The 24,251-nt window shown below is 36.0% G+C and overlaps 3 protein-coding genes across 3 annotated transcripts; 1 reads left to right on the plus strand and 2 right to left on the minus strand.

The window, feature by feature from the left end:
• Window positions 1–8,064: 8,064 nt before the first annotated feature.
• Window positions 8,065–15,690, minus strand: LOC122148934 (C-type lectin domain family 11 member A-like). Its single transcript, XM_042777402.1, has 5 exons — window positions 14,766–15,690; window positions 13,823–13,934; window positions 13,237–13,428; window positions 8,846–9,276; window positions 8,065–8,793 (listed from the first exon to the last, which is right to left on the minus strand). Exons 1-4 carry the CDS (start codon window positions 14,874–14,876, stop codon window positions 8,879–8,881), a joined length of 813 nt encoding a protein of 270 aa, XP_042633336.1. The 5' UTR covers window positions 14,877–15,690; the 3' UTR covers window positions 8,065–8,793; window positions 8,846–8,878.
• Window positions 15,691–17,715: 2,025 nt separating this feature from the next.
• On the minus strand, window positions 17,716–20,894 carry LOC109113259 (uncharacterized protein C1orf198 homolog). Its single transcript, XM_019126049.2, has 4 exons — window positions 20,540–20,894; window positions 19,679–19,729; window positions 19,046–19,597; window positions 17,716–18,180 (listed from the first exon to the last, which is right to left on the minus strand). The coding sequence occupies exons 1-4, from the start codon at window positions 20,852–20,854 to the stop codon at window positions 18,124–18,126; spliced, it is 975 nt and encodes a 324-aa protein (XP_018981594.2). The 5' UTR covers window positions 20,855–20,894; the 3' UTR covers window positions 17,716–18,123.
• A 1,681-nt stretch (window positions 20,895–22,575) lies between these two features.
• si:ch73-111k22.3 (pleckstrin homology-like domain-containing protein) lies at window positions 22,576–23,593 on the plus strand. Its single transcript, XM_019126064.2, has 2 exons — window positions 22,576–22,863; window positions 23,212–23,593. Exons 1-2 carry the CDS (start codon window positions 22,693–22,695, stop codon window positions 23,422–23,424), a joined length of 384 nt encoding a protein of 127 aa, XP_018981609.1. The 5' UTR covers window positions 22,576–22,692; the 3' UTR covers window positions 23,425–23,593.
• Window positions 23,594–24,251: the final 658 nt, after the last annotated feature.

Genomic DNA, 24,251 nt, shown 5'->3' on the forward strand with positions numbered 1-24,251 from the left:
GTACTTCAGTCAGCCACTAGATGGTGCATGCTCTAATGTCCATAGAGACTTATAACTAACAGCTGGTTAGTTACGATGCGTCAAAGTAATCTTTTTTTATTATTTGAACTGGTATTATCAATTCAGTTTCTATGAAAAGTTCTCAGTGCCGTTATTCAGACGTTAATTATTGTGCAGACGTGCTGCTGCTGCTAACGCCACGGCGATGACACATGGTACCTGTTACTTTTCTCAACGCTGAGGTTCCGCTATCGCCAGATCATCGGGTCCGTTGAGTGACAGGTGATCCGTACAGTATGAGTAAGTCACTGTAAGCTCAGCATGGCTACTGAAGTGGCCCAAAACACACTCATAGGGTTTTTTTTTTTTTTTTTTTTTGTCGGAAAATGTAGAAAAGGAGGTTGCCTAAACAATTTAAGATTTTACTCCGTTATTTGTGCGCAAATGTAGTATGGATTATCCTATGCATGCGTGTATACACACAGTGGGGTTCAAAAGTACGAGTCTATGAAAAATATTATTCGTCCTTTATTCGGTCTGATGTCAGCAGATGCCAAGTTCTTTAACAGGTGTTGTATATTTATCTTTAAACATTGCCATGATGCAAATTAGAATTTTGTTCTTTCAGTCTGGGTGTGAAAAACCAAAAGGAAGTAGAAAGTTTATGGGAACAGTTTTTTCAGTGAGTATGAAATATTCCTTGGAATACATGTCTGTAGTTGGTCGTGGCATTCAAGGGTCAAATATTTAGCATAATAAACTTTAACTGACCGTTGTACCAGGCAATCCTCACAATTCAATAAGTATTAATAAAATCATTGTCTCATTCAATGTAATACATTCATGGTATTAATCAATAAAATGAATGTAAATCTTTATTTGGTATGCAGCAATCTAATAAACAGCAGAATGTGTAGTCAGTTGGGTATTATAAAAAAATCATTATCAAAAAATCCACCTTTTGTCTGTACATTATCCATTACATATTGAATACCAGTGCCATAATAATATATTGATAATAGTGTTATTATGATTACCAATTTAACAGAAATGTTGAGGTACAAGACAGTGTTGAGGGATTACTGTAAAGTAAGTCATATATATTTTTAATGTTTAATATGACTGCTACGGCTCTGTGTGTGTGTGTGTGTATATATATTTTAGATGGAAAAAATATGAGTTGGGAAGAAAAATTGTATTTCAGTGCTTTTGCGAGTGAAGGGAAAGTTTGTGAAACAATGAAAATATAATTTTTCCTCCCATCTCATATTTTTGTCAATCACCATGTCCCATTAGGGGCTCCACGGCTGCTTGTTTTCAAATGCTAAATTGCAGATGAGCGACGCGGTTTTTTCCCAGTGTCCTGCAGCCCAGACGCTCAGCTCAGATACACGTTCAGATTAAGATTGAGATGAACACATAAAATCCTTACTATCCACACTCACTGGAAGCCAGAATCCAGAACTGCTGACAGGGTACTTCTGCTGAAACTAAATGAAGGCCTGCAGCTGCAGCAGTTTATCACTCCACATTATGACTGTGATTACATCAGTACAGCAAGCTAGAACAACCTGTCATTAAAGGAAATGAGAACTGCACAGCTGCAGTAAAGTCAGCAGCAGACCTCAGCCATTTCTGATTATGGACAGTTGCTTTGGAAAACATCTTTTGAAAGCTTGTTGACCCAGCTGTGGACTTGGCGAGGCTGAATGTTGTTCTGCTATTTTGTAGTGAATGTTCCAAAGTCAGCATGTGTGTTCTTTGGATCCTCAACACTGTTTCTGGCTCTTTCTCACACAGAAGCTTCTGGAAGCTCAGTCACTGCGGGTGCTGGTGGTCTCGTATGGTTCTCCTGAAGGGGCAATGTTCTGGCTTGATCAGGCTGGCAATGAATTTGACATGCTGTTGGATGCAGAGAGAGAGCGGTGAGGACTGTTAACTATGCAAAAACATAATTGGCCCTTCCTTGCTTAATCATAAGGTTATGGAAGCTTGTTTCTGCCACTGAATAAAAAAAGAAAAAAAGCAATTGTGAACTTTAATCTCACAATTCTGATTTTTCTTTCTTGCAATTGTGAGTTTACATATCACAATTCTGACTTTTTCTCTCAGAATTGCATGATATGGACTTGCAATTATTAAACATTTTTTTTAGTCTTTTTGTTTCCTCAGAATTCCGAGTTTATATCTGACAATTCTAAAAAAAAAAAAGATGTCAGAATTGTGAGAAAAAAAATCTGAATTGCGAGTTTATCCCTCAGTGCTGAGAAAAATGTCAGAATTGGGAGATAAAGTCACAATTTTTTTTATTTTTTCATTCATTAGTGGAAACAATCTTCCAAATAAGATAATTAATGTTAATGGCTTAAAAAAAAAAAAAAAAAAAAAAAAAAACTTCTCTTATTGTATTTGTTGAGCATTTTAGACATTTTTTCCCAGTGTAATATATAAATATAATGAACTTTCTGCTTTTGTTTTATTTTGTTTTGAATTGTTTTGTTTTGCTTTTTTTTTTTTGCTTTGCATTTTGTTTAGCTGTTTTTTTTTTAGTGTTTGCTTTGCTTTGTGTTTTTTTTTTTTTTGCTTTATTTTGTTTTGTTGCTTTGCTTTTTTTTTTTTGCCTTGCCTTGCCTTGCTTTGCTTTGTTTGTTTTGCTTTGTTTTTTGTTTTGTTTTGCTTTGTTTTGTTGCTTTTGATGTTTGTGTAGAATTTGCTCATTTATGTCATAATTAAGACATGCAAATAAATAAATAATTTATTTATTAATTCCCACAGTTTGTTAATCTGATAAATCATATCCACATTGTATTAATTAATTCCTGCAGTTCATTAATTTATTCCTTCATATCTACAAATTAGTTAGATTCAAATGAGGGAACAAAGTAGTACAACATTACTATAATTAACTAAAGTGAGGGAACAAATGAATAAATCATAGGAACAATTTGTGGCCATGATATCTTTATGATTATTACTATATACATTTTTTAGGGGTGCACAATAAATATTGGCCAATAATGGATTTGCGCAGCTTGTCAGTTAACAACAGCTCTGTGTAGTAAACGCTGCTCTATGTGAAATCATGCACCTGAATTTACCGCTGATTAGAGAACCGGCTTTACTGACGAGATGCGCATTAATTATCGGACGATATTTATCGTGCACCTCTAATTTCTTTCTTTTTTTGAGCCCACGTGTCATGTCCAGGACTCCGTATATAGTTGACCTTGACAGTAGTTTAATATTGATTATATGTGTAGATGTGTGCTGATTGATCTATGACAGGTCACACAGAATATCACACAGAAGTTATGCAATAGAAATGAGACATATTAATGTATCTTTCCACAAATAGGATATACGTTGTTGTCTAATTTTGACTCAAAATTATTTACTTTTTCACCTGTGTCAAATAGATATTCAATTTGTTGTTTTAAAAAGCTTATTAAATTGTTACATTTTAATAACAAAAACATAAGTATGTTCTACAGCCCGTTCCTTTATTATTTTACCCTGTTAAAAAAATATTACATTCCTTAAAATTGTGACACCCAAGAAGTAACATAATTTGAAGCCTTTATTTAGCATGGCCTAAACAAGTAGCTACTATCTAGGTAAATAATTCTGATATGGTTTCTTTACATTTTGTCTATTTATGCAAAAAAAAAAAAAAAAAAAACGCTGCATTTAGATGATGCATTTACTCCCGAAGGTTGCAGAAATTATAAACCTCATGTAAAACCAATAGAAAATACAACAGCTGATATAGTGTTTCTTTAAACACTGATTTTCTAAAGGTTACAGTACTTGTTTGAATGAACTTTTTTGTTGAATGAGAAAAAAAAATGGTTTTAAGAGATTCATGCTATTCGTGGAATGTGCCAAATCCATAAAAACTAATTCCAAACATTGCATAATACTCAGTGATAGAATAAACATTTGCCTCCCTGTAGTCTAGGACTCTTGAAAATGGATTAAAAATTTAGAATGATGGCCAAAATAAAGTTTGTAAAATTAGCCTTTCCAGACCTTCAATTTGGCATGGAGGAGGTCTGTTCTTTTCCAATGCAAATTTTGGCCTGAATGTGTGATTTTACTTATCTGTAAAATGTAAAAATGAGAAGCTACTGTATTACTGTGAGACTCATACTAAAGGAAATATGAAACAAATATAATCTCAGGGTAGGACACTAACGCCTTTAATGTGTTGCTTTAAGTTGACTGCACAGATAGACAGCTCCCCCAGAGGTTGTATGGATGAAGATCTGACTCAAACTCATTAACTTATGAAGAGTCATTTCTGATGGGCATTTACACCCTCTGGTCATCACAGCTTCTCATCTGTTGAATTACAGTAGCACAGGCCTGTCTGACCTCTTTTTCATTTAATGTCTTGTATCTTAATTAAATGAACCCAGATTATTAACTTAATTTTTTTTTTACATACATTTTACAATTATACAAGACATATGAAGTGAAAGAATCTTATTAAGCTGTTTAACTACTATTTACTGTGAATGTTGATAAAATGTAGAACTGATTTAAAATATATATAGGTTGGAATTTCTTTGATTACTGAACTCCACTTTGAATAAAGGGATGCACGTCGGCCACAGGGGCGTCACTAGGCCCTTTTTAGGGGGGCTTCAGCCCCCCTAAAATTCTGCCCAGCCCCCCTAAAAAATAATTTGATTAATTAATTTGTAATCGCTTCAGTCCCCTTTAAAAACTCATTTGAAACGGCCGCAAGCTGCGCCAAGTTTCGGCTCCTCCCCTGATCTGAGTCTGCATGAATTCAGCGCATTTTTCAATCCGCAGGGGCGCCGATCAGAGCGAACATCAGAGAGTACAAGGTGTGTGTGTGTGTGTGTGTGTGTGTGTGTGTGTGTGTGTGTGTGTGTGTGTTTTTATTGATAGATTGCTATGATAAGACATCTATATTGGTGCAGTTCTTGTAATTGCAGTTTACATGATGTTACTGGACCAATACACAGTTCGGTTTATCATCCAATACCAATATGTCTTCGCTGCGTTCACCTTCAGCCCATGGGATCAGAATATGGGTGTTTTTTCTTTCTCCAACAAAAATGAAGCGATTAACACCCATGAAAACGTACTTTAGAAAACGATCATAATTTATTTAAATTTACTTTTTAAAATTTAAAACATATTATTGTGTATTTTGGCATTACAGGTCCTTCTCAAAAAATTAGCATATTTTGAAAAAGTTCATTATTTTTCATAATGTTATGATAAAAATTAAACTTTCATATATTTTAGATTCATTGCACACCAACTGAAATATTTCAGGTCTTTTATTGTTTTAATACTGATGATTTTGGCATACAGCACATCAAAACCCAAAACTCAAAAAACAAAAAAATAACAAATTTCATCCGATCAATAAAAGAAAAGTGTTTTTAATACAAAAAAAGTCAACCTTCAAATAATTATGTTCAGTTATGCACTCAATACTTGGTCGGGAATCCTTTTGCAGAAATGACTGTTCAATGCGGCGTGGCATGGAGGCAATCAGCCTGTGGCACTGCTGAGGTGTTATGGAGGCCCAGGATGCTTCGATAGCGGCCTTAAGCTCATCCAGAGTGTTGGGTCTTGCGTCTCTCAACTTTCTCTTCACAATATCCCACAGATTCTCTATGGGGTTCAGGTCAGGAGAGTTGGCAGGCCAATTGAGCACAGTAATACCATGGTCAGTAAACCATTTACCAGTGGTTTTGGCACTATGAGCAGGTGCCAGGTCGTGCTGAAAAACGAAATCTTCATCTCCATAAAGCTTTTCAGCAGATGGAAGCATGAAGTGCTCCAAAATCTCCTGATAGCTAGCTGCATTGACCCTGCCCTTGATAAAACACAGTGGACCAACACCAGCAGCTGACATGGCACCCCAGACCATCACTGACTGTGGGTACTTGACACTGGACTTCAGGCATTTTGGCATTTCCTTCTCCCCAGTCTTCCTCCAGACTCTGGCACCTTGATTTCCGAATGATATGCAAAATTTGCTTTCATCCGAAAAAAGTACTTTGGACCACTGAGCAACAGTCCAGTGCTGCTTCTCTGTAGCCCAGGTCAGGCGCTTCTGCCGCTGTTTCTGGTTCAAAAGCACACGCAAAAGCACGGTGGCTCTGGATGTTTCTACTCCAGACTCAATCCACTGCTTCCGCAGGTCCCCCAAGGTCTGGAATCGGTCCTTCTCCACAATCTTCCTCAGGGTCCGGTCACCTCTTCTCGTTGTTCAGCGTTTTTTGCCACACTTTTTCCTTCCCACAGACTTCCCACTGAGGTGCCTTGATACAGCACTCTGGGAACAGCCTATTCGTTCAGAAATTTCTTTCTGTGTCTTACCCTATCGCTTGAGGGTGTCAATGATGGCCTTCTGGACAGCAGTCAGGGTCGGCAGTCTTACCCATGATTGTGGTTTTGAGTAATGAACCAGGCTGGGAGTTTTTAAAAGCCTCAGGAATCTTTTGCAGGTGTTTAGAGTTAATTAGTTGATTCAGATGATTAGGTTAATAGCTCGTTTAGAGAACCTTTTCATGATATGCTAATTTTTTGAGATAGGAATTTTGGGTTTTCATAAGCTGTATGCCAAAAATCATCAGTATTAAAACAATAAAAGACCTGAAATATTTCAGTTGGTGTGCAATGAATCTAAAATATATGAAAGTTTAATTTTTATCATTACATTATGGAAAATAATGAACTTTTTCACAATATGCTAATTTTTTGAGAAGGACCTGTACATTATGCAACCATGCACAGAAATGATTAAAGACACACATCATTTTCTGAAAGCACTAAAGGGCACAGAGAGAGAAACATCATGTTGAGTTATTTTGTTTTGTATTATTAAATATAATTTTGTATTAAGTAATAATGAATCATTAGTGTATCATGATACATACTTTATATTAGAGTAAGAGGCGAGTAGAGTAAAGGGATTTGTGATTTTTTTTTTTAAGTAACTGATTTATAGAAGTGGCAAATTGATAATTCATGTTGTTATTTTTAATAAATAGAAATACATATAGAACAGATTAAACATGTTGCCAACAGACAATTACATCAATACATGTTTTGTCCATATTCTTAATGAATATTAGCTGGTTAGTTAAATGATTTGAAATGAAATAAATTTTCAGGGGGTGACTTGATGTATCACCAACCGTATTGTTGATTATAAAGGCTAAAAAGCTCAATAATAATAATAATAATAATAATTTATATTTCATTGTACATGGATATACAAATTTTTTTCTTGTCGTGCGGGAGTAGGTCTGCAAATGAGCAAGTCAGTTGAGAATAGAACGTAGACAGCCTCACACACACAATACCACTGTGTTCCCAAGATTCACTGCAGTCATTGAACCCTTATGTTGTTTTAATTGTCTGCCAATTTCCACGTACATTTCATGAGAAAAAGCAGTGGTATCGTCAAAGGATAAACATGAATGTCCTAATAATGAATCAGGAAGTCTTCATTGTAAAAAAAAAAAAAAAAAATCTACATTCCCAACTCAAAATTTTCTAGTGACTGGTCACATCTACATTTTTCTTTCTTTTTTTTTTTTTTTTTATGGTGTTGTATATGGCTCAGTCAGTACTTCTACTCCCATATATGAAATACAGGGAATACAATGGAATAGTGGTTTACAATAAGGTTAGTAGTATACAACCCTACCCTAATAGTCAAATAATATATTTTTTTTAATCATACCCTTATTGGGGGCTGAGCCCCCCTAAAATGAAAATCCTGGTCGGCCAGAATGAGAATGGAGATGTATCCACCTTTCAGCATAGCACAAGAGTCTTATTTCACTTTTAACCTGCTTCAGTAGTTGCCAAGTGATTCAAGCTTTGAAATCTTTAAAGCTTTAAAGGGTTGAAACAACTAGCTGTGATTCTAAAGAATTTTAGAACAATAAAGAACAAAATGGAAACAAATTTCTGCTAAGGTTTTGCACACACGTCTAAAACAGCAGTGATGTCAGAACCAGCGCAAATGTAGACTACCCTTGGAATAATACAAACATTACACATCAAAAAGATTAAATCATTTATTATATTTCAGTATGTTTTCATATGTCCATGATCTTCAAACCTTTTGTTATTACAAATATTTCCAGTACTGGCTTTAAGATCCCATGAAAACAGAGTTTTGTTAATTTTAGTCTGTTAGCTTTAAAGCCATCTACAGTATAGGCTGTTGTATTTTTTTTTTTTTACTTTTAGCAGAAAGGTTTTTTTTTTTTTTAATATACAGAATTTGTCTTCTCTACGCACTACAATATACGATCCCTCTGGTGAATCCTATCCCCTTTCCTCAAAGTCTGTTCAAGTGTGCTATCTTGAGCTAGTAGGCTAACTATTTTGCTTGCTAACTGAAGGCTAATTGAAAAAACTTAGAAAGAGACATTTGTAATTTGACCATTTTTTTTAGCTTCAGTAATATACTGTGATACATGTATGTAATATGTAATTTAAAAGGCATTTACAATTTTCATGAATACAGGGTAAAACAATTTAGAGTGAGGCAGCGCATAAAACTTTTCTCAACCAATGGAATTGCTTTTGGATTCAAGGGGGACAGGAGGTTAAGATCTATATACGTCTGGCTCCAACTTGCTGTTTCAATAGGAAAAATGTCAACAGGAAAGAAAATTGCATTTATCTAACCATTTCATGGGATCATTAAATTCACTGGCCCTAATTTTACCTGTACAACAACTGTTTTTGAAACAATGAATAGCTGCTCTTGATATATATATATATATATATATATATATATATATATATATATATATATATATATATATATATATATCTTAATTAGAAGCCATTTAGTAATTCATCAAGGCTAAACATCAAACTCGCACAGATAATACATGCGTCTTTCACAGTAGGTGTCCCACCAGTCTCCATCATCTGAGGACATGGCTACACAGTTCTCTCGTTTCCCACCATCTGGCTGGCTTGACAGGAAGTGTTTCCTCCATTGGAAGTAAGTGACACGAGTTGTGTCTTCAAATAGGTAGAGGCCTTCAGAGCGCTCATCATTGATCCCAAGCCACACAGGCCAGTTTCCATGGAATACTGATTTCACATATTCAGCCAAAGCTTCCTGCTCCTTGCGATCTCGTGGCATAGCCATGCGTCCTCCCCGCTCCTGACACTTCTGGGATGCATCTGTGTAGGTCTCATACACACGGTATGCCAGGAAGCATTTGTAGCCCATTTTACGGCCTTTCTGGCAGCCTAGAACCACAAAGTAATTTTCATCATATTTGAATAAGTAAATAAGTAAAGATTATGAGTGTCAAGTAGAGTACTTTGCTGTCATATTAAAAAGATTTGCACAAGTAGTACACATTTCTGGACCAACAACCTTTCCAGTCCTAGAACATTAGTATTAAACAGAACAATTTTAGCACTAAGTTTCTTTAGATCCTAATCAAAAAATCAGAACCAGAATATGTAGCATGTGTGGTTTTCCTTTATAACATTCAGATCTCAATTGGGGATTGGCATTAGGAGTTTTGTCTAGGAAAACATGGGAACACATATTAGAGTTTAGGTAAAGGTTCAAATCTGACAACTAGGTATCTCGTTGGGATTAATGTTTAGGTTAGGAAATTGGAGTTAGGCATGAATATTAGAGAGTGTGGGAAGGACGGAGATTGAGGGAGATTAATCATAAATTTTATAAATAAAATATAAAATTAAAAAATGAAATTTTACCACAACAACAAATAGACTTACCCCCACACGTCAAGCACACGGACAGTTCAATAATAGTCTCAGCCTCAGACGTCACGCCCACGGACTGTTGGCTAAACGTCTGATGCATATGGGACACAAAGTGGAAACACTTCAGGAGTGTCGAAGTCATCACTGAATTGGTTGAATTCTACAGGTTTTCTGGGAGATGTGTGTGTCGCGTTCTTGAACGTTCTGCCTGTAAACAAAGATGCCGTGGCGCCAAACCCCCTCACGAAAGAAGAAAGCCATAGAGTTTACAACTGTGATGACGAGCGCTTATCAGGATCAACTAAACACTGGAGTTTCAAAAGTATGTGAAATATTTAAAGTTTGCAGCATAGAATCTTTAAAATATGTCAGAGAGTTTTACACACCGGTCTGTTATTGTGGCGACATTTCCACGCCCCGAAACGTGATGATGAACGAAAAAAACTATGATTGGTTGTTTGACATGTTGGTCAAACAGCCTCATGGGTGGGCCTTGGCCAAAGAAAGCTGCCATGGATTCGGCTACGCGAAACTAGGTCAGGGGTGTCCAAGCCTTTTCCTGGCGAGCCACCTTCCAGCAGAATTTAGCTCTAGCCCTTACTAAACACACCTGAACCAGCCAATCAACAGAAACTTCCAGGCAAGTGTGCTTGAATGAAACTGTGCAGTAAAGTGACCCTTCCAGGAGCAAGATTGGTAAGGTAAAATGATGGGGGTGGGGGGGGGTCAATCGCAGGGTTAAGGCCCCAGTATACTCATGGCAAAGTTCTCTACTGTTCTTTGCTTAGGGTTAAAAAGAAGTATAAAAAGAAGTTGCAAGTACCTTTGCAGCGGTATACTATTAACATCCTGAAACTGCCTATACTGTTGGGATCGGTACACTGTACCGAATATGTGCTGCACATTTTCCACTCAAAAATAAACAAAATTAAGATGACAGCCATTACGAAATCATCTAATTATAGCTATGTGGATATATTTTCACAAGCTCTCCAGTATGTTCACAAGCTCTCACTTGAGTCTGTCCTGGACTGACTAATCAGAAGAAATAAATTGGAGATGATTTCCACAACAAAGAGTGGAGCCCAGAGCACACCTTCCTATTATGTAGTCAGAACAGTGGTTGTTCGAAGGTGTTTTCCAACCAGAGCAAACTTTCCAGAGAGTTTGCTTTGGCAAGCTGTTTCGAACGCCCGAAATGAACTCCAGACTAAATTTGTTTTGGCATAATTTTGTTTGAAACCAGTTCATTCTTTGAAAAGTTAGATTTCTAACTGGAAGGGGTTGAAAGAATAGGAATTGTGTAACATGAAGGGATGGAGGTCAGATTTTGGTTTTGAAAGTTTTGGGTGAAGTTTAGGACTAGGAATTTAGCACTAAGTTTAGGGCTTGATTTAAGAGGTCGAGCTTCTTATTAAACAAAAATTTTACCCTGAATTTAGGGTAGTTTAGGAATAGGTTTGGATAGTCCTCCAAAAGCTGGTCACCTGGCCAGTCTGCATTTGGGGGAGAAGGGCCTTAGAAAGAGAGGGGCGACCAAGAACCCAATGATCACTCTGACTCCAGAAATCCTGTGTGGAGATGGGACAAAGTTCCAGAAGGACAACCATCACTACAGCCTTCCACCGATCTGCGCTTTAAGGCAGAGTGGCTAGAAAGAAGTCTAAACACAAGAAAGCCCAGAAAATCTTGTTCCTCATCACCTGAGAGTCCTTCAGGTGCTTTTTTGCAAACTCCAAGTGGGCTTTCATGTGTTTAGACTTCCATCAGTCAGAGTAACCATCGGGTTCTTGGTCACCTCTCTTACTAAGGGCCTTCTCCCCCAATTGCTCAGTCTGACCAGACGATTAGCATTTAAAAGAGTCCTGATTGTGCCAAACTTCCATTTGAGAATTATGGAGCCCACTGTGCTCTTGGAAACCTTCAGTGCAGAAGATTTTTTTCTTAGGAAACTTCCCTAGACCTGTACATTGCAACAATCCTGTCTCTGAGCTCTGCAGGCAGTTCCTTTGTCCTCACAGCTTGTTTTTTGCTCTTATATGCATTGTCAGCTGTTAGGCCTTCTATAGAGAGATGTGTGCCTTTCCAAATCAATTAATTTATTTTACCACAGGTGGACTCCAATCAAGGTGTAGAAACTTCTCAGCTATGATCAAGTTAAATGGGAGGCACCTGCGCTAAATTTCAAGTGTTGTTGCAAAGGGTCTGAGTACATGGTAAATCTGATGTTTCAGTATTTTTCTTTTTAATAAATTTACAGATTTCTAAAATTCGGTTTTCACTTTGTCATTATGGGGAACTGAATTTAAACGACTGTAGTATCAGGCTGCAACATAACAAAATTGAAAAAAAGAATACTTTCCGAATGCACTGTATATAGCACACTAAACTGGAAACACTTGTGTGAAGGCAAAAGTCTAATCTGAAAAGTCTAAAGCCTAATCTGTCTCATTTCTAAAGGTTTTCCAAGAGTGTAGTTTCCATGAGCTTTAACAGTTCACCAGAACACAAAAGCTGTGTTAACAAGTTCTGGGTGTAACCACTCTTGTTCTACTTCACTTGCTCTGGTGTTTCTGGCATGGAATGCGGGTGCTAACTAGGATGCTAAAGACTGCAGCCTCTAGCATCATTGGCTAGTCCACCTCTTGAGATCAGGGGAGTGAGGTTTACCTTCACAGCTCTTACCATCTGGCCTCCGTTACACGGGACTACAGCAATGAATGCTTCAGAGAAGCAACTGATGAATGGTTTAAAAAAAAAAAGATTTTGTGTTCACAGCTAAAAGACTTTAAGTGTTTTCTTTGGGGTATTTTGAATTTAAAAGAGATGTGTTCACATGTTTACCCATGGCAAACAAAGAAAGTTATATTTTCCGAAATTGGGCGACCCTCTGGTTTCTGTGTGATTTCATTTCATTAGAAGGATGTCCTCTGAAATACCTTACTGAGAAGGAAATATCTATGGCATATTCAGGTAAATATGCAACATTTAACATGCCCCTAAACATGATGTTGAACAAAACATAACTGTAATTGGTCACTTTTCAGATGACCTCTTCATGACTAAGTGAGCAATCGTTGGCAATTTCAGTGGCTACAGAGCCCAAACCTTATGTCGTTAAGCAATGGCCTGGCTCCATGAGATTAGGATTAGGGATGGGATGTATTTATGACTATAACTTGACTACACTTGACATTGTTCCAGGTCGAACAAAGGGTGCTAATCCCACTTGTCCTGCCTTGGTGCCAAATATCCTTATGGACTGGGTCATTTTAACAGTGGGTTTAACTTGAGATACTGCCCTTAAAATAAACTGTTACCACCTTACTTTATAGTTGGTAAGCTCCTCAGTAGTGAAAACATGGATTCTTTAAGCACAAATAGATTTCCCACTATTGACTACAATGGCCTTTATAGCCCGCAACTATGAGCCCGAAGGTAAAAAAAGACAGTAGAGAACCCACTAACCCTCTAGTCGTCCGATCTCTTTGCGATTGTCCTTGCAGTAGGACGAGACTTGTTGAATGGCATCCTCAGTGTCGCCTAATCTATTCTCAAGTCGTGACATTCTTTCCGACAGTTGTGTAACTTTAATATCCAATGTGTAATGTCCCACATTAAGCCTGTGGATAGCCTGATCCATCGCTGCCAGTCTAGACACTGCAAAAATGTATAAATAGACAAATGTGAATCAAGTCTTTGATTAGTCAGCTATGCTGCATACCATTGTAGAATAGAATATTAAGAAACTGTGTTGTTGAGGGGGAAGGGGTTGACAAAGGTAGCTGAAGATATAGACTGTCTGGATTCTTAAAGAGAGTCTTCAATAGTAGAATCTTAGTGAGTTCATCAAAAGGCTTAAGTTGCATTATGTAATTTGCACACCCAGAGTACCCAGAGGACAAACAACACCTTCATTTGTGCAAGTAAAAACACAGGCTGTTATTGCAAGTAGAATATATGCAAATATACATTCCGTTGTATTTGTTTTGGCTTGTATTTCTGGCACTTCAAACAGAATTGTGTAAGTGAAGTGAGTGTTTGGTTAACGCACGGATGTAGTTGTATGTACTCTCCATTTCAGAGACGGCAGTGGTGGGTTCAGGTTCTATGATGTCTGGAGTGTCCCCTCGCCCTCTAACCATCTCCTCATTGAACACTCTGGCCTGGAGAATTAAGCGACAACAAAACCAGACTTAAAGCTGGAATACACTACATAACCTCTGCCCATGTTTTTGCCCAGAGCCAGTCAGCAGATTTTGAGCAATCACAGATTTCACAGAAAATTGCTTAGTATATGATGACTACAGACTTCGATTTTTTTTTAGCCTCAGACTATGAATCCATTCAGTGGCAGGATATCAAACATGTTTAATAATTTGAGCCTATTGTAGAACAAATAATGTTTTTGTTTGTCACAAGTCTCCTAGCAACTAGGCGCATATTTCTGTGTGGGTTTGTGTGACCCTTAGTTATAAAGTCTATGACAGTTTTTCCTCTGTAACCATTTCCAACCAAATATATGATGCCTAATGATTTGAAATCTGTTCAGATTTTAAAAGTTGCATAGAGTATTCCAGCCTTTGCCCGAAACAGAATACACATGCACAATCACACTGGATGTCATGACCAGGTACTTAATGGTTCTAAAGTAATGTAATTGCTAATCGAGGATGTTTGCCCCAAGGAATGCCCTTGACATTTGTTGCCACTTTATAAATGCAGATGCATGTTGAATTAGTTTCATCATTCCAAAGCAATACAGTAAACTCAAGTAGAAAACCATAGTGTTCATGGAAGCATCATAGTACAGTGATGGCATCATATGTTAATACCCTGGTACTTTGATGTATTTCAAGGTATTTGCATAATACTCTAAGGCACTTAAAAGAATACCATTCAATTAGCATCATGGTAGGTTTTCAAAGAAATTAATTATTAAGCTATATTAAGCAGTAATTGGATCATTTCCCACAAAGTAAATATAGAATCTTAACCTGAGACATATCAGCTGTTATGATGGCCGGTCTTGTGGTGTTCTCGCCAGAGTAACAGGAAGACAGAGCGCCGAAGCCCACTACAGCCGCCAGAATCACTGTTAGACTCATCTCCACTTGAAATCACTTCACTTCATAAATCCTTTTCTTCTTTTCAGCCAGCTCTCAGTTTTACTGTAAATATACACAACTCCTGATGTTCACTCAACAGTAACCTTCTCTCCTCCTTTCACATTGCTTTCAACCTACTCTATCTCTCTCGCTCTATCGTTCACCTCTATACAGCTGTTTTGTTTTAGCCTCCTCCCTCTCTCTGCAGCTGTCCGACACTTTTCCTCCTCCTTTCACCTTGTCTGAAAGATTATTTTTTCTTTCTTTCTCTCTCCCTCCTTGTTTTCTTTCTTTCAGCTGTTTCATCTCTCAGAGTTTTATACCCAAACACAAGATTTTTTTTAAAGAAAATTCCTCCCACTTTCATTCTTTGTGCTAACATAGCAGTTTTACTGACACAGCTCTTTTATTATCTCAACTCAGATATTCATTTTCTTGCCCAAGACTCAGCTTATTGTGATTTTTTTTATGCTTTTGTCCCTTGGGAACAAGCTGTTCTTTGGAAGTCAATAGTGGCCGAATGACAGGAAAATGATGAACGTCTCATTACCAGCTGAGTCCTCTCTCCACACATGGAAGGAATTTGGATTTCTCGTCCTCTAAACAGGACACTTCTCTCTTTCTTGCTCACTTCCTTTGGAGGAGACTTTCGAAGGGAGTTAGATCTCAGAAAGGAGTTTTGCCCAAAAGAATCCAGTTCATTACATAACAAATTCTAACTAAGCAAATCTCTCCCAGATGACTGTGTCTAGACATTACACAGTACAAGAAACAGATAAACAGCTTAGATGTCTGCCTTTGACAAATAACAGTTAGAAAGCACTCCAAAACAATGGATATCTATTACTGTTAGACTGATCTAATCCACCTATAAACTGAACTCCTTTAAAATAATTCAGATATGTCAGCCAGTCAGGAACCGGAACACTGTGTGTTATTGATATAATCAGATGTTACAAAAAAAACTTTCAAAGTTAAATGACCTTTTGGAAAACTACAGGGCCACTTTCCAGTCAGAAATGAACAAGGCCTTTTTTAAAACATGTGGTGCATAACGTCAGTCCCCCCAAATAAAAATTATTGCCTGAGGAAATAAAGCATATTAGGAGTATTTTGAAAATGCCACATGTGACCAATTACATTAACACACACCCAACGGTTATATTTTGCTAAAATAAATAACACTGCGGGCAGTGAAGTGACAAATGGCAGAAAACTGTCATGGGATTTATGAGTAGAGCTCCATCTTTCTGTTTCCAATTAGTGCCTTCTACCAGTCAAGAGACGAATGAGACAAACAACAGGAGTTGGTGTACTTCTTTTATTGTACTTCTCTTCCATTACAGATATATGAATGCATAAATACTGGCTCCAGGCCACGCATTTTATATTCAACAATAACATCTCGCAACAAAGCTCCAAAAATGATTCCTACCCTTGAACCCTAGTTAGTTTAGCCCTGAATCATACGGCAGACAAGTACGCGAACGCTTCTAGTGTCGATTTCACACATTCAAAATCAAGCATTCTGAAAACCATCAAACGCAAGTTAATTCAACTATCGACATGTTCACAGGTAGCTACCTGAACAATAAGCATTCAGTTTGTTAACTCTAGTCAGTTTCACTTGAGTTTGTTAATGCCGCAGTAATGCAATAACACCCATTTAATGCTGCACCCACATTTTTGTACTTGCGTGGAGTATGTTTCGGGCCTAACAACGAATGTAGATTTGAACTATTGCTTTAAGTTATTAAGCCACCTCTGGTGTACTGGGCTACAGGAAAGAGACAAAGAAAGGAAGCATTTAGGAGAATGAGAAGTCAATGATTCACTTCAAAGCACACAATGAAAGTAGCACGCATATAAAAGGTCTACAAAACAAGCAAGGCGCAAGTCATCTCCTCTAAACCATGCTAGTGCTACAGTGTTTCATTTAGGTCCTATTTAATAAATGTACAGTGAAGCATCTTAACACTAGTATTGAGGTCTAGATAAATATAGATACAAAATTATGGCAGTGACGGTGATGTGGCATTCACACTAATGGTTTTAGGCTACATTTACACGACAACGATGTAGTCAAAAACTAAAAAGTTTTTCCCTTGCGTTTTTAAAAAGTTTCATGTATACACGACAGCATTTTCAAAACGATTTGCGTTTACACATCCACGAAAACCCATCAAAAACGCTGTATTACGTACGCCAGGCCAGTAGTTGGCGATGTCACCTTGTAAGTAAACAGTACCTGTAGGGAAGTGACGATTATATGTTGTATATGATGCTGTTGGTTTTAATATTGGTGAAGTAAATCCACACTTTGCTGAAGAAGCTTTAGCAAACTCTTAAGCAGCAACTACAGTACCATGTACTCCGCCGTTGTTGTGTATGTTTGTTCGCACTTGCCTTTAAAATGGACACGTACTGCACATGGCTACATACATAAGTACTACGCACGCGCATGACGTCACCGTTTTCAAAAATTCCCGTTTTGGGTGTTTACACGGAAATGATAACCATTCCCAAAAAAAAAATATTCCATTCCACAAAACAAAATTCCCTTGTAAACTAAAAGAAAAAACAAAAAAAAAAAAAACATTTCCCGTCTTTAACTGTAACTTTAAACTAAACGGCTCGTTTGATTAATGCATCTTCCAAACTTTTGTAAACGCACACAAAGGAATTTTACTGGAGTTCGAAAAAGGGGTTTTGGGTTTGTTTTCATGTGAACCACAGTATGGTTTGTGGTTGATGGAAATGCAATCCAGAAGAGGGCTGGTACTAATTAAGTATATTGTGCCATTTTGATAGTAACAGTAACACCAAACAGAAATCAAAACATTGTTCTGCAACTTTAAAGATTTCAAACTTTGTTGCCTGGATACACAGGATAATGTTGATGGTGAAAGAATTTTTTCAAACATACCACAGTCTAGAATAACAATAACAGTGGGAAAGCAGATCAACAGGGCCAGGAGAGTAGAGCCAATGGGTTCTGACGCAAGCAAATGTACCAAGTGTGAAATCAACCAAAGAAACAAACATAGACATATGCTGTTTTTTAAAATCCTACCCGATCTATCATAGCTCATGCATTCATTAACCTCTATCCAGTGAGATGGTGTCAGACAGATAAAGATTTTAATACAGCTGTAAAGATATTGATGCACTATAAATAAACTACTAAAGCATTTGGATTTAAAAGGAAAGTGTTCTGTAGTGTTGGGTTCTTCGGGATATTCAAGCGTTACCAGTTGTCCAAGAAGTCAAACCCAGTCTTCAGGATACTACTGCTTGTGTTAAACTGAAAAAAAAAGGAAATACAACAATTTATGTGTTGTCAGTGGTTAAAATGTTAGTAGCAAAAGAAAATTCTTACACATACTTTTTGTATTCATGTTGGTTTTGAAAAATATTCAACTAACCTTACTAATGTCTTCATAAAAACCTCAAATTATCTCATATATCTCGATACAATTTTCTGTTTTGGACTTTGATTTGTCTTATTATTACATCATAGAAGCAGTTTTGTTTAAAAAAAAAAAAAAAAAAAAAAAAAAAAAAAAATTATATATATATATAAATAAATACATAAATAAATTTATTTATATATAAAGTATAATATATATATATATATAGAAGTAATAATAAAAGATCCAAACTTAAGGTTTTCATTTTGAAGAACGTGAATAATTTAAGAATTTTCTGATGCATTCTCATTTTTCATTTTGATACACTCTTAAAAATAATGCTTCCAAAAGAGGAATTTTTTTTTTTTTGTGCAGTGATGCCAAGAACCTTTTTGGGTTCCCCAAAGAACCCTTCAGTCAACAGATCTTAAAACAATCATATAAAGAACATTTCTGTTTAACGAAATGTTCTATGAATGTTAACATGTTCTTCATGGAACTACAGATGCCTGAACCTTTATTTTAAAAAATGTATCAAAACAATTTATGGACTTTATGCCATTTATACCAAAACACAAAACATTTAAACATGCGCATTCTAAAAGAGTTGATTTCAATTAATCGTACACATGAATTTGATTTTAATTAACTGAATAAATTAACTAAATGAATAATATAATGAACATCAATGCATTTACCCACATACAACTCTCTGCCTTTATTTAAACTGTATGAAATGAAGGTGAAATTCCATCCAACCTGTGAGAAGGTAGGACTTTCTGCCTTGTCAGCATCTTTGACCGTGCTGTTGGACTGAGAGGAAGACCTGGTGACCAGACCAGGACTGAACACGTCATCCATAGTGCTTACAGACGGAAGCGTGCTCTGGGCCCGTTCCCAGCCTTCCTCCGAGGACGACACGGGAGCAGGAGGTGTCGGGGTCACGCTGATCGCCACAGGGGTCACGCTGATGGGAACGGGGGGAGGAGGGGCGTGAGGTTTGGTGATTCTCTGCTGAACCGGCCGTGAGGGAGGCGTATCCTCGGACTCCCTCGGCCCAGACTCTGACCTCAGGTACGACGGCAAAGGCTTCTCTCCTTTCTCCAGAGACTTGATCTGGCTGGGCGTCAGAGACTGAAACTCTGCCTTCTCGCCCTCTAGCCGCGAGCGTTCGGCGCTGATCTTCCAGAAGGACGACTCGTCAGTGCTGGGCAGCTTGGTGCTCTGAGAGGGCTTGGGTTTGGATTCGTTAGCGGAGGAGGGAACGGCCGGTTCTGGAGCACCGGAGATGATGCTGAATTCCATCTGACTCTGTTGGGAAGGGACGGCCTGGATCACATTCGTTTGCTCTCTGCTAGCAATATGTATTTTTAGCAGAGGTGGCCTACTTACCTTAGTTTCCCAGGAGAAGGGAGCCGAGTGCTCATCTTGCCAAGTTAAGTCTCAAATAAAAGAGACGGAGATGTTAATAGGCCATAAGATCTGACATCACTCCCTTAATCTGCCATTTCTGCACTGAAAAGGGTTAAAAATACAGGAGTACTCGAAAAAAAGAAAAGAAAAAGAAAGATAAGCCAGCCTAGCACAAAACATAATACATAATTTACAAATGCGGCACAGATTTCCTTAATAAGTGGTTCATAGATATTTAGTAAATAGTTGAATTTATCAATATTTCATGGAGACTTCTTTCATAAACATTTTAATATATAGAATTCTATGAGATTTGTTTGTTTGGTGAACTGTAGATATTCAAAAATTATTTTTAGTAAAGTTTAATTTTAACTTTTAATTTGAGAGACTTTAAGTATTAAATTAGAAATAGTTGATAAGAGATTTAAGTAAACAGTTTAAAAAATAGAACTGAAAGGTTTGTTTTTTAAATTAATCTTAATGTATTTGACACAAGTTTAAAGAAAACTGTAACTCAAATTTGATTATATATATATATATATATATATATATATATTTCAGTTTTTTAGCACTTTTTTCTTTAGTAAACTGTTTTATTTTTACCAACATTATTTGGCACATAAATAAGTAAGTATAACATTTTATAAAGATTAAAAAAAATATATATTAAATGTAACGAAAAGTAAAAGAAAAAGAAGAAACCTCTATTAATAGCAGACATGAGGTTTGTTGTTATCTGTTCTTATCATAATGTAATTGTTTCGGATTGACAAGCGCTTTATTACTCGAGCAAACCCAAGCAAGTCTACACTGAACCAACTAAACACATAACATCAGCACCTCTTCTCCGAAGTGCACGGTCTTCTGTCCGGTCTGGATCAGTAGTTTCGGGTAGCAGGTCAGCTCTTCTCGCTCCACCCGGTGCATCGCGTACCGAGCCCGGATCCGCGGATCCAGCATCCCGTCGTCTATCGCCGTGTCCTGTTCCACCGGACTCATCTGATCCCAAGCCGAACCGTACCTCTCCTTTATCTTCTCCCTCTCCTCCATAATCTTACGGGCCATGGAGTTGATGGAGGAGAAATATTCCATCTTTTTGGCCTCCGTAAGGAGCGGATGATCCGCCGCAGACCCCGCCATCGCCGCGGACGCCATTTCCTCAACAAGCGGTGACGTGCACAAGAGACTTTTATTCTGTTTTCAGGTTAAAGTTTATCTTTAAAATGATTCATTCGGGCAGAATGTAACTTTTTGGACATGCACAAGCAAACCATGATTCCATGATTTTCCCATTCCCGACCTTTCTAGTCGTTAATTTTAATAGACATTATATATATATATATCGTATATATATATTATATATATATATATATATAACTCGGACTAAATATTCCGAGCAAAAAAAAAAAAAAACAACCACGTCCAGAAATAAAAATCAAAAAAACAAAATAAATTACAATTCCAAACCATAACCATTAACATATACTACAGTTAAAAAGTTTGGAATCAGGAAGATTTTTTATTATTATTATTATTATTTTATGTTTTTAATTTAATTGAATGTTTTTGATTTCGTTTAATTTTTGTTTTTAATTTAATTTGATCAAAAACACAGTAAAAACAGTAATATTACAAATTAAAAGAACGGTTTTCTATTTTGATATACTTCAAAATCTAATTTATTCCTGTGATAGCAAAGCTGAATTTTCATCAACCATTACAGTCTTCAGTGTCACCAAAGAGAAATCGATTTTGTTTATTTAAGAAATTAATGCTATAGTTCAGTAAGGATAAAATAAATTGTTAAAAAAATAAACCAAAAAAAAAGAATAATATTAAAAACTAATACCATTACAAACAAATTCCATTTTAAATAAATTCTATTCATCAATTAGCTTTTATTCATCAAAGAATCCTGAAAAAAAGTATCACAGGGTTCAAAAAATATTAAGTATTGATCATTTTCAGTATTGATCATTTATATATATATATATAAATATCTATATATATATATATAAATATATATATATATATATTATATAATATAATAAAAATAGAAAACCGTTCTTTTATTTGTAATATTTACTGTTTTTACTTTTTTTGATCAAATTAAATTAAAAACAAATGAAATCAAAAAACAAACGAAATCAAAAACATTCAGTTAAACTAAAAACATAAGATAATAATAAAAATTAAACAAATCTTCCTGATTCCAAACTTTTGAACAAATTATATGTTAATGGTTCAGGAAATATAAATGAATTTTGTCAATTTGACTCCCACAACAATACATAAATACTTCTTCTCAGAACATATAACAAAAAATATACAAATATATATATAAATATATATATATATATAAATTATTATCCATTATTAAAAATAGAAAACCGTTCTTTTAATTTGTAATATTACTGTTTTTACTTTTTTTGATAAAAAAAAAAAAAAAAAAAATGAAATCAAAAAACAAACGAAATCAAAAACATTCAGTTAAACTAAAAACATAAAATAATAATAATAATAATAAAAAATCTTCCTGATTCCAAACTTTTTAACTGTAGTATATGTTAATGGTTAAATATGGAAATATAAATTAATTATGTCAATTTGATTTCCACACCTGGACGTCATTACTTTTTTTTTCTCTGCTCAGAATATATATATATTCTGCTCAGAATATATAACGGATAGGCTACTATTTAAATCGAAAACCGTTATTTTAAATTGAAATAATATTTCTCAATATTACTGTTTTACTGTATTGTTATATTGATGAGCATAAGAGACATCTTTATAGACATTAAAATTTTAGGCCTACTGATCCAAAACTTTTGAACGGTAGCGTACAGCCACATGGTTTTGGAAGTCTTTATGCATTTAATATTAAAATATTGTTACTTTTATTCCTCATTCTACCGAAACTATATTATCGCAAAAATAAAAGACTTTTATTCTGCCTTGCGCATGCGCGTGACTGAGAGCGTCTCGGGGTAATGGCTTTAGAATCGGCGACCTCTAACGGTACAACTGACGAAAACCATCCAGAAGAAAGCGACGGGCGGAAAAAAGGATGGTTATTTAAGAAAACTCACTACACCAAGCGCTGGAAAATGATGTGGTTTCATATCAGAGATGCACAGCTTGTCTATGGTTTTAATGAAAAGGTAAGAGCGAACAATGCCGGTTTGCGCACAAGACCCGCAGCACTTGTAACAGTGATCAGCTTATCAGCATTAACTTCAGCACACCTGCGCGAACGCTGTGAATGCTAATTATCTAATTAAGAAACTGTAAGAAACTGAAACTGCACGGTAAATAATGAATAATTTAATGCCACTGGCCTGAGTTGCTAATCGCTATGTTGTTGTTGTTGGAGTGTTACCATGGCAACGCCTGCTAATGAAGACGCGCACTGACCCTTATACAAAAAATTGCTTTAGTTTTCGACATACACCATAGGTAACGTTACACACTGAAATTATCAAGGATTCTGAACTGTAATCTTTTCCTAGTCGGCAGAAAAGGCCATTAATCTGGTTGGAGCAAAGGTGGAGATGCTGGAGGGTGATGGGAAGCTTGGCTGGACCGTCACACCGAAGCACAGCACGCGCAGCTTCATGCTGCAGGCCAGCACCGCAGAGGAGCAGCAGGCCTGGATGAGCGCCATATGTGAGGCTCAGCTGAGCTCCGAGCAGCACAGCTCCAATGCATGTGTTCTGCAGTAACTAGAGAGAGTTTATAGTTTTCTACACAAGATTGTGTTTACTTTACGTTATTTTAAAACATGATTTATGTAAGACATTTTTGAGAACATCGTTTCCTACACAGTTCTACTTCTTTAAAAAAAAGTCAAATTTGTTACTGTATATGTTTTAATAAAGCACATTGATAGTTTTCAGTGTTCAGTGAGTGATTACTGTAAATATGTATGTAGATGTTATGAGCCAAGTAACAACTTACCATTGACTAGAACTAAAATTAAAACAACAGTAACACACTTCACATAAAACAAATTGAGATAAAGTATAAAGTATAAAAAAGCTAGTTGCCACAACATTTAAAATAACTACAATTAATTAAAATAAATATAAAATAAAAAATTAAACTAACTAACCAAAATTAATAAAATGAAAATGATTTTGAATTATATATTTATATAATTTATATAATTAAAAATATTATGAACATGCAATAATAATATGTAATGATATAAATAAAAAAAGTTTTATTTTTAAAAAGAAAGAAAGAAAGTTTAGGCATGTTTACTTGTAATTTAAAATATAATAGTTTACCTATACTGGCCTGTAGAGGGCAGTGCGTGTTAGAAAATAAATGACATTCACCATACCGGTCTAAAAACAGTTTCAATTATTTCTATTTACAAATTAATGAACATAATGAAATGTTTTACCTGTATTTAGCTCCTATTAGTGTGTTCTGTGAAACATCAACAGCAACAAAAAACGCTTGCACTGCCTAAACAGATTGGTTATTTTGTCCTGTAAAAATACTTACAACATAAATAAGTCAGAAATGCCAGGTGCTGTGATAA

This window comes from Cyprinus carpio, chromosome A20, assembly GCF_018340385.1.
Source record: "Cyprinus carpio isolate SPL01 chromosome A20, ASM1834038v1, whole genome shotgun sequence".
In the NCBI taxonomy this organism is placed as follows: domain Eukaryota; kingdom Metazoa; phylum Chordata; class Actinopteri; order Cypriniformes; family Cyprinidae; genus Cyprinus; species Cyprinus carpio.

What these genes read in the sequence shown, in the direction of transcription:
- LOC109113259 (XM_019126049.2), bottom strand. Translation starts at nt 20,854, where the DNA reads ATGGCGTCCGCGGCGATGGCGGGGTCTGCGGCGGATCATCCGCTCCTT. An exon ending in CCGTGCACTTCGGAGAAGAG is followed by an intron (nt 19,730 to 20,539) that starts GTGCTGATGTTA and finishes TCTTTTATTTGA; the next exon opens with GACTTAACTTGGCAAGATGA. An exon ending in AAAGTCCTACCTTCTCACAG is followed by an intron (nt 18,181 to 19,045) that starts GTTGGATGGAAT and finishes TTTTTTTTTCAG; the next exon opens with TTTAACACAAGCAGTAGTAT.
- si:ch73-111k22.3 (XM_019126064.2), top strand. Translation starts at nt 22,693, where the DNA reads ATGGCTTTAGAATCGGCGACCTCTAACGGTACAACTGACGAAAACCAT. An exon ending in TCTATGGTTTTAATGAAAAG is followed by an intron (nt 22,864 to 23,211) that starts GTAAGAGCGAAC and finishes ATCTTTTCCTAG; the next exon opens with TCGGCAGAAAAGGCCATTAA.
- LOC122148934 (XM_042777402.1), bottom strand. Translation starts at nt 14,876, where the DNA reads ATGAGTCTAACAGTGATTCTGGCGGCTGTAGTGGGCTTCGGCGCTCTG. An exon ending in TAACAGCTGATATGTCTCAG is followed by an intron (nt 13,935 to 14,765) that starts GTTAAGATTCTA and finishes TTAATTCTCCAG; the next exon opens with GCCAGAGTGTTCAATGAGGA. An exon ending in GAGTACATACAACTACATCC is followed by an intron (nt 13,429 to 13,822) that starts GTGCGTTAACCA and finishes ACATTTTTGCAG; the next exon opens with TGTCTAGACTGGCAGCGATG.